Source organism: Equus asinus, chromosome X (genome assembly GCF_041296235.1).
Source record: "Equus asinus isolate D_3611 breed Donkey chromosome X, EquAss-T2T_v2, whole genome shotgun sequence".
NCBI classification, from domain to species: Eukaryota; Metazoa; Chordata; class Mammalia; order Perissodactyla; family Equidae; genus Equus; species Equus asinus.
The window spans coordinates 48,855,297-48,866,043 of NC_091820.1; the positions used below are offsets into that span (position 1 = coordinate 48,855,297).

The 10,747-nt window shown below is 39.9% G+C and overlaps 1 protein-coding gene across 1 annotated transcript; it reads left to right on the plus strand.

Annotated features, from left to right (window-relative positions):
• Positions 1-7,994: 7,994 nt before the first annotated feature.
• On the plus strand, positions 7,995-10,493 carry LOC139042777 (ferritin heavy chain-like). Its single transcript, XM_070502943.1, has one exon. It carries the CDS (start codon positions 9,576-9,578, stop codon positions 10,122-10,124), a length of 549 nt encoding a protein of 182 aa, XP_070359044.1. The 5' UTR covers positions 7,995-9,575; the 3' UTR covers positions 10,125-10,493.
• The last annotated feature ends 254 nt before the right edge of the window (positions 10,494-10,747 follow it).

Genomic DNA, 10,747 nt, shown 5'->3' on the forward strand with positions numbered 1-10,747 from the left:
TGGGATTATTCTGAATTCTTTGTCCAGACAGTTCACAGATCTACATTTCTTTAGGATCAGTTCTTGGACCTTTATTAGTTTCCTTTGTTGATGTAATGTTTTTGATTCTTCACGATCCTCATATCCTTACACTGGCATCTGCACATTTGAGCAAGTGTTCTCTTCTTCCAGGATTTATAAGTTTCATTTGGCAAGGAAGGACCATCACCAGTCATCTCAGCCTGAAGTTCTGAACAGGCCAACTGGTACCATCCATGGGCAAGTGGTGCTTACTGTCGGGGTCTTTGTTTGGATGAGGTCACTGCCCATGCTCTGAGGTCCAAAGGGCCCGCTGGCTGGGCTCCATAGTCAAGTGGGTCTGTCATCTGGTCTCCACGGCCAGGTGGGGCCAGTGACTGGGCTCTGCAATTTCCTCTAGTCAAGCAAGGTCACTGGCTGTGTTCCTCAGTTGGGCGGTGCTGCTGGCTGGACTCTGAATTTAGGCAGGGCAGCATGCTGGGCTTTGAAATTGGGCAAGCCACTGGCTGTGCTCTACATTTGGGTGGGTTTTGCTGTCTGGGCTTCTTGCCTGGGCAAGGCTGCAGGCTGTGCTCGGCTATCCAGCAGGGCTATATGCTGGGCTCCACAGCCACGTGGAGGTAGGTTGGGTTCCAAGACTTTGCAGGGTCACTGTTTGGGCTTCCTGGTTGGGCAAGCCCAGAAGCTATGTTCTGCAGTTGGATGCCCTGCTGGCTCACCACTCTGCCTGTGTAGGGCTACAGGATGGGCTCCATGGCTGGGCTGGACTGCTTGCTTAGGATCCAATCTGGGTAGACCTGCCAATGTGCTCCCCGGCTAGATGAGACCACTGGCTCCACTCCACAGGTGGGCAGAACTGTTGGCTGTGCTCTCTGATAGGGCACCACTGCCATCTGGTACACAGTCCACCAAGATCCACCTGCTGGTTGCTGTGAGCCCCACCCTCCTTCTTGATTTCTACCTGATCCCAGGTGGTCTAGCCCTCCTGATTCTTCCAGTGTTCCCCATGAGACAGGATAGAAGTGGGCCTTGCAAGAAGCTTCCCAGAATGCTGGGGAACCTGGATGTTCACATTGAGGTCTCTCTTCCCCACTGGAGAACCCTCTCGGTGTGACTTTCTGCCGGCCTGGAGGAGGGGCTCTGTGGTCAAAGTGAAACTGCTCTTCTTATACTTCTGATGTTGTTTTTCTCAGTTTTTGTGGTCCAAGGTGGGTTCTTCAGCCTCACTCCCAGGTTCTGAGATTTTCCAAAGGCATTCTTGTCTGTGGATAGTTGCTAGTTGGTCTTTCTGTGAGGAAAACTAATGCTGGGAACCTCCTATTCAACTATCTTGTTGATTTCACTCTCCCAACCAGACTCTCTTTCTAGCATCCAGGGGGAAGTAGTAACTTCTAAAACTCACTCAAATCTACCAGACATTGCACATTTACAGTTTTTCCTTCATTGCCTTAAATAAAAATATATTTAGCTTTGTGAACTATCATATTTTTCACAATACAGTACAGAACACCAGTACCAGTGTTTAGTGGATCTGTATTCAATAGAGTAAAGTAAGATGTGTACTCTTTAAATAATTTAAAATATGTACTACTTTACTACTATACTATCTTATTACCACAATCCAAATTAAGGTCCAAATTTTAGCTAACATTAACATTAGCTATCAAAGCCTGATATGTACATACAAACGCATGCATTCAATACACATGTACACTGCATGGCTTTCTAAGATGCTATTGAAGCTATCACAAAGTGTGAATTAAGATGTCATTTTATTAAAAAAAGTTCTAATATTATATTACCTGTTTTCTTGTGTTCATTTGACCCAACAGCTCTCCTTTGCAACAGGATAATCTGAGGATGCTCTACATCATCCAGCTATGAAGTAGTTTTATAAAACCAGGTGTCCCATACAGACACTTACTCCAATGACCTGCTTTAATTCAGAATGTAACCCAACCAAATATATTTAATAGCGTGGCTAGGAAAATCACCACCATGGTTTATAAAACAGTGTCTCTGGAGAAAAGGAAGCGGACTCTTGGCTCTGCACAGAATCTTATTATTCCTATTTCCATTTCCCCCTCCTACATTGATAACAACTGATTAAACTGAATATGTTTTTTCATCTTGTAGCTGCAATCTCTATACACAAACTGATTAACTGAAATACCTACATTAATGTGATCAATATATTTGTCAATCTATAATGATGTAGGAGTTGATTTTCATAATTTTGGGAGTTGAGCACCTTGATTCATTCATAAACTATTATCTTTTTTCTAAATATTAGGGATTATTAATGTGGAAAAGAAAAAAGAATTAAGGGGGAAGGGCCACATAGAGAAAATTGATTTCCCTGCAGCATAATTAAGGAATACATTTGATTAAGGACCAAAGTGATGATGCAGGAGGGAATAAAAGCATTGATAATTGATAGAGATCTAGTGAAATAGGAAAGCAATTGTAAATAGACTATTTTGAACACAAAACTGACAATTCCAGTTACCATTACTGTTTTTAGTCCTTGACAGTTAAGATCTGAGGAATGATAAGCAATGTTTCAATAGCTGCATGTACTAGAAAATAATATTGCCTGCCACCAGAAGTTGCTCTCAGCACAGCTCTCCCCAAGCCAGCGACTTGAGCACATAGACAATCAAAGTGAGGAGTATTATCCTTCAAGAATTCTTTCCAGTAGTTCTCTTCCCCTCAATTTCCAGTTTCTACTGCCTCTTCCCTTTCTAATGGGATGCTTTTGGCCTCATCAAGTCCACCAGTCACTCCACAACACATCTTCAATTCATGTCCTGTAAAGGAATGCTAGGTTAGGTATCTGCACATAATCCCTCTTCAGGTATATGTATATACTGGATACATTCATATTACTGCCAATTGTTTAGAAGAATCAGCACTTTTCCAGCAGGAGAAAATTAAGGGATAACATTACTAATGGAGAATGGAGTTATACAGCCGACAGCATTTGACAGATTATTATTTTTTTTATTGCGGTAACAGTGGTTTATAACATTATGTAAATTTCAGATGTACATCATTATATATTTCGATTTCTGTGTAGATTACATCATGTTCACCACCCAACGACTAATTACAATCCATCACCACAGACATGTGCCTAGTCACCCCTTTCGCCCTCCTCCCTCCCCCCTTTCCCCCCGGTAACCACCAATCCAATCTTTGTTTCTGTGTGTTTGTTTATTGTTGTTTTTATCTTCGACTCATGAGTGAGATCATATGGTATTTGACTTTCTTCCTCTGATTTATTTCACTTTGCACAGTGCCCTCATGGTCCATCCACGTTGTCAGAAATAGCCGGATTTCATCGTTTCTTATGGCTGAGTAGTATTCTATTCTGTATGTATACCACATCTTCTTTATCCATTTGTCCCTTGATGGAGACCTTGGTTGCTTGCAAGTCTTGGCTATTGTGAATAATACTGCGATGAACATGGAGGTGCATGTATCTTTACGCCTTCGTGTTTTCGTGTTCTTTGGATAACTAACCAGCAGTGGAATAGCTGGATCATATGGTAAATCTATTTTTAATTGTTTGAGGAATCTCCATCCTGTTTTCCATAGTGGCTGGACCACTTTGCACTCCCACCAGCGGCGTATAAGGGTTCCCTTCTCTCCACATCTTCTCCAACACTTATTGTTTCCTGTCTTGTTAATGATAGACATTCTGACAGATTATTAATGAGCCTTTCCTCATGGGTTGTTTGTCGTGTAAGAAATCAGAACTTAAGAGTGCCATCTGCATTAGCAAAAGTGAAATGGCAATAATCTTTCTACGTAAAGAATATATCCCGAACCATTGATTCGCTTTATGATAAATGAGGTTTAAAATCATTTGGGAAGAAAGCAACAAAATGTCAGTATTTCCTAGAAATTTGAAACTCTCTAAATATGTTTAACTGACCTTAAATATTCAGAGATGTATTCAGAAAATGGCAAAAGCCTTCAAGAAAATAACTCAAGAGGACATTGTTTATTTTTAATGTATGAGCAAGAATTGGAGAATGAAAACGTCAGAGGGAAGGCAATAAGTGTGAATAATACACAGAAAACACTTTACAAACCTTCTACTTGAGAAATTGTGTTTTTTAACACTGGCTGGTTGAGGTAATTATCATATTTTTATGAAAGAGGCTTATCAGCAAATAAGCCACTGAGAGTGTGGAAGAAAAGTTTAGAAAATTAAAAAGTGAGAGCACATTACTCACGTCAAATTATGAAGAATAATGATCACATTAAATACGTTTATTCTATTAACACTCTGGGTTAACGTTATAGCAAGGTATAGAATCACAGGAACATTTTACAAGGATTATACTTTTTTCCTAACTTGACTGGAAAAACTTACAGTTGATTTTAGTGAAACAAAATATCAGCTTCAACCAAGGAATTCTGGATCTTTAGGTTAACTAACATAATTCCACCAAATATATTTTCCCTAAACATAGTTGCTATGTAGGAAAAGGGGTGAGAACCAGCAATTTCTGTATCTGTGACAACAGAAGTAAAGATCTCAAACAAAACATCATTGAATACATATGAATATTTCAAAGTAAAGATATTAATATATATTCTAATATCAACCCATTAGCAGCTAATTTTTCATTGGTCATATAAGCATTCTGTCAGTGAACAAAGTGAACCTAAACAGACTCTTGGGCCCCTGAGATTAAAGTCAATGTCTGTTGCAATCATTCAGCACAAAGCTGGACACGCATCATGTCCTAAATAGTTATTGATTAAATATTTGGCATGTCCCTGCCATTCTAACTCAATGTTCTCTATCTGTATCTGTGAATTCCATGGATCCGTTCTTGTGTTTACATCTAAATGAAAAATTACCGGACGCATTTTCAGGATTATCTTGATCTCTTTATAGCTCAATACAACCACACAGATACAGTGTCCACATTTGCATGTGGGTTTTGAGTTACACTGAGTGTGATTGCTGCTAGATTGGCATGTCCTGGTGTAAAAATGACAATCGTCCCATGTCCATCCTTATGGTCCTATTGATTTATTTTACCAGCTGCAAAGACTAAAATTTCCTTTCAAAGTGATGACTGGAATATGAAAAGTAGTTTGATAGAACAACACTTCAGCACCTTCACTTATGAAAGGTATTGAGATTTTAATGATACTTCACGAAATCAACAAACAACATCAGAATAAATTATCACTTGACTTTTCACAAATTAATAAAAAAGAACATGGACAGACAGTATTTAAGTGATGGCTTCCACTACCTGAAAGCAGTTTCAACAGCCTCTTCCCTATGAACCCTCTTCATATGAATCATCATATGAGCTAAAGCGTGTCAATCATTTCAGTCAAGAAGAATGTATATTGAGCACGGCACACTCAAAAGAAAACTTGCATCTTGGCAACTAGATCTATTCTCAGCGAGAAGTAATTGTGTTTAAGGCAAAAAGCGTAATCTGATGCCTAATTGGAATTTCTTAATTTTAATTTTATTAGTTTTATAGTTGTATCTGCATATACTTATAAATTGTTAGTTTCACAGTTATAAACGCATGCCCTTAAGCATAGAGATTTTTATACCTGGCTTTACGTTTATGCATTTTAAGTAAAATTATAATAGTAATTTGTCACCATTGGGTGTCTTTGATTTTTTTCTCCTTCTAAAGGAAACAGTTTAAATACACATTCAACATCTCTCCCATTCATTGCTTTAATTTGGAGAAATAACGAGACTAAAGCTTTTAATGGACCACTCAATACTTTAATTCATATTTTTGAGCCCCTTCTATGTGAAATTTAGCATCAAACAAGTTAAACAGTCTTTGGACTAAAGGACCTCATGGTCCAGCCAAATTTTCCAAACTATCTAGAGAGGAATCCTGTTCAGAGTGTCACTCTCTGCTTTACAAGATGTGTACTTGAGCATGTTACATCCTCTCTAATTTACAATTTCTTTGTCTGTAAAATATGGGTGATAACAATAAAAGTTAACTCAGAGGGTATCTGTAATGAGATAATGTAGAGTGAACAGCTCAAAGACAGATAATATTGATTTTGACTTGATAGATAATATTGATTTTGGATTGATATATCACTTTTCATGACCCCTCATTAAATGATTAATTTATACATATGCATGCACACACACACACACACACACACACACACATACATATATGGAGAGTGAGATAAGCCACCAACTGCTGCTACTCATGGTCCACTTCCTTATGAATACATCATCAAGCCTAGCGCATGCACTAATTTTTAAAGATGGGATTACATGGAACATTGAACAGCACTCAGCTGCAAAAAAAATGCAAATGTGAGGAGTTTATAGAACAAGTTTTTGTGTTAGGATGAATAAAAATACCTGGCATATAATAGATGTTCCGTAGAAATATACTGAATGAATGAGAGATAATCACTGACACTGAGTCAGAACTTATTGCCTAATATCAGTTGTGTAACTGTTAGTTCTGTAACAGGTTTAAATGATGAAGGGAACTGAAAGTCAAAAGAGTTTTTACAGATTATATAACTAGATTTTTTATTTGATGACCTGAATTTATTATAAATAATACTGTGATGGTTAATTTTATATGTCAACTTGACTGGGCCAGGGGCTAGCCAGATATTTAGTCAAATCTTATTCCGTGTGTGCCTGTGAGGGTGGTTTTCCATGAGATTAACATTTGAAACAGTAGACTGAGTAAAGCAGGCTGCTCTCCTGAATGTGGGTGAGCGTCACACAATCAATTGAAGGCCTGAATAGAACAAAAATGCTGACCCTCCTCTGAGGAAGAGGGAACTCTTCCTGCTGGACTGCCTTCAAGCTGGGACACTGGTTTTTTCCTGCCTTCAACTTGAACTTCCTGGGTCTCCAGCCTGCTGGCCTTTGGGCTGGACCCACACCATCGGCATTCCTGGGTCTCAAGTTTGCTCCTTACAGATTTGGGGACTTGTCAGCTTTCATAATCACATGAACCAATTCCATATAGATAGATAGATAGATAGATAGATAGATAGATAGATAGATGTATATATGGTTCACTTCCTGTTCGTTCTGTTATTCTGGTGAACCATGACTAACACTGATATAATACAAACATTGACCACAAACATTTCAAAGAAATCTTTATCTTATAGTCCTATATTCATATTTTTAAAAAACATGATCTACTCTGAAGTTTTCTCATTCTATGTTTATATATAGTTTTATATTTCTCACGAAAGAAAAACTGAATGGAATGCTTTGCTTATATATATGTATATTTTCTTCATGGAAATCTGAGGTCCCAGCTCATGCTTGCTTATTGATTTCCCTCAGAAAAGTTAGTTTTTAAACCTTGGGTTTCTCTCAGTTATAATAAATATTTTACCATTACTTTCTTCCCTAGGAGGTAATGATGAGGGATGAAATATCTGAGAAACACCATTATCATTCCTTAGTATACACATAACCATTCAATAGTCTTATTATTTCAAGTATTTGAAGTGTAAAATTGTAGGTAGAAATTAATTATTAAATAATCTTGGGAAATACTGAGAAAATGCTCTACAACATCAAGACTCCTACTTAAATAGATTCTTACAATCAAGTCTAAATTGAAATCTCCCAAGGAAACTTTGAAAGTCTACAATTACATTAAGACTCAACACTGGTGTTAAGAAAACACAGAACACAACTTTATCTCACTCAGAAACTGACCACGTAATTCTCTTCCATCTCTAGTGTGTGATTTTATCATTAAAATCAACTTATGAAATAGACACTGTTGTTATTTTATTTCTTTACAGAATCAGCAATTAAATGTCTCTAGAACTGTTTAAATAAGTTTACATCATGACATTTGATATGTGATCCTTTTCTTTCTTCATAAACTCTGATCATAAAATAGGATAAGCTTCCAAAAGAGAAACAGAGACCAACAAAGGTGCATTAATCAAAGCTATGGGATTAAATCTTTATGTGAAATTAGGCATTTTATCCTAACTTTACCTGAGAGTACTTATAATATTCTGTCATTCTGTCTTATAACTTGAGAACACAGACCACATTTGATTCTTCTGCACATCTCAAGAATCAAACACAGCGTCTGACACATATTTGGAGTATATGAATGGTTGTTGAATTAATGCACAAATTAATTATAAATACCTAGGTTGATCTTCTGTCTCCCACTATAATATCCTTGAATTCTAAGAACATATTTCGTCTTTTTTATTTCCATGCACATGTGTAATATCTTGTATGTATTTACTTGAGACAATAAGGGGGAAAAATGGTAGTTTTTTTGTTTTGTTTTGTTTTTGTCTGCTTCTCCACTAGAATACAACACTAAGGAAACAGAGACTTTGTTTCTCTTTGTTACTCATATATGCCCAAATCCTAGACCAGCGCCTGGGCCATAGCAGGTAATCAATAAGTATTTGTTGAATGAATTAATGAATGAAGGAAAGGCCATTTGAGATCAGTGGTATTCCCTACCACGGTGGCTCATTCCATACAACATAATTGGGCTTACAAAGAGACTTGTTGAGTGTCAGCGAAAGAACAAATGAGGTTGGAGGGAATGAATACATCCCCGTGGGTAAGTGCTTTCTCTAAGAATGCACCTAAACCTTTTGTTTTCTGCCAGAGAAAAGGGAAGTGTGTACGTAGCCAAGAGGAAGGTAATTGACAAGCCAGGTGAAGGGGGAGAGCAAATCTAGGATATCAGCGATGAGATCATTGAATCTGTCCTACCGGGCTCCAGACAGGGCAGAAGGAACGTGCTTCTAGGACTGTGCTGAAAGATTAAGAGATGAGAGAAAAAAGGGAGTGAAGAACAAGCTCAGAAAGAGTGAAAGACGGAGAGGTGGAAAGATTCACTGAGGCTCTAGAGGTGGTGCTCTCCTGTCAGAGGAGCGTGAACTAGACCATGACTAGAAAGAGAAAAGCGGAGGTCACTGGACTTACTAAGTCTAGGAACCGAGTGAGGAGGCTATCAGAAGTGTCATCAGTATGGATGTTGAAATCACTGATTTATCTAACATTCAAATAAAACTGTGCGATATTAAACATAACTAATGAGACCTCAAAAGCACTATATTTAATGAAACAATCACATTAGGACAATATTCAATTAAGCTGCTCAAAGAAATCATGCAAATGATTAACTTAAGATGCTTGCATCTATATTCATGAATAAAGTTTTAAAATATCATATAGTGCTGACGCTTAGCACACAGTCTCCCGGATTCATCCAAGCCCTGATCCAACCTAGAACACCACGCTTGAGCCCCTCCCAGCTACCCCGCCCACCGTAAAGTAATATAACATAACGTAACGTGACACAATGTGACGTGACGCAACGTAACGTAACGTAACGTAAAACGGATCTCCCCCACCTCCGTAAAATAACGGACACTCCCAATTTGGTGTGACGCCATTTTGGTCGCGAGCCAGAACTGCCACTGAGCCAGAGCTCACCCAACGGCGCCTTCATCACCTACTCTGGGAACACCTTGAGGTCGCCTTCGCCTTCGCGCCTCCAGCCATGGCGACCGCGCAGCCCTCGCAGGTGCTCCAGAACTACCACCCCGACTGCGAGGCCGCCATCAACGGCCAGATCTGCCTGGAGCTGTACGCCTCCTACGTGTACATGTCGATGGCCTACTACTTCGACAGGGCCGACGTGGCCCTGAAGCACTTCTTCCAGCTGTTCCTGCAGCAGTCGCGCCAGAAGAGGGAGCACGCCGAGAGGCTGATGCAGCTGCAGAACCAGCGCGGAGGCCGCCTCCGCCTTGGCGACATCAAGAAGCCAGACCGCGACGACTGGGAGAGCGGCCTGAAGGCCATGGAGTGTGCGCTCCAGCTGGAGAAGAACGTCAACCAGAGCCTGCTCGATCTGCACCAGCTGGCCACCGACAAGGCGGATCCCCATCTGTGCCACTTCCTGGAGAGTCACCTCCTGCTCGAGGAAGTCAAGTCCATGAAGGAGTTGGGGGACCATCTCACCAACCTGCTCAAGATGGGGGCCCCAGCAGACGGCCTGGCAGAGTACCTCTTCGACAAGCTCACCCTGGGGGACGGCAGTAAGAACTGAGTTTGGACTGCTTTCCCCAGAGCCACAGGGTGACTTCCCCTGATCACCATACCGAGCATGCATATTGCAATATTGCCCTTGCAAAACGTTCACTTTTTTTTTCTTCCAGTTTTGCCATTTCTTCCAATACAGTTATGTGGTTCCTAAATAAATAAAGCTCTGTCCTTGATTTCATGTGTGCAGATCTCATCTTTTAAGTTTTAAGTCAGGTATCCAGGAGTCTCTCCGCCCACCCATGTCCCATCCACATGCAGCTCGGGATCTCTGTGGATGGAGGGAGAAGGTATTCCATGGGACCCTGGGAAACACAAAATCAATCTTCCCCTCATAAACAAAGTGGGGGTGTGGGGTGGCTGGTCTGGGACCCTGGTGAATGTGGGTACCTGTGCATGGTAAAAGCCTAAAGACGTGGCCTGAAAATCACAATTGTGATTCCCCAATTGCCTCTGGGGAAGGAGTGAAGGGAATGGGATTGGGCAGGGATTAAAACAAAGGGTTCTTAAATTTTACCTGAAATTTTTTTGATTAATAAAATATGCAAATATTATTGCTTGTTAATGTTAACTAGATAGCAAAGTGGAGACCCCAAAAGCCAGCTTGGCAGACTATCTCTTTGACAAGCT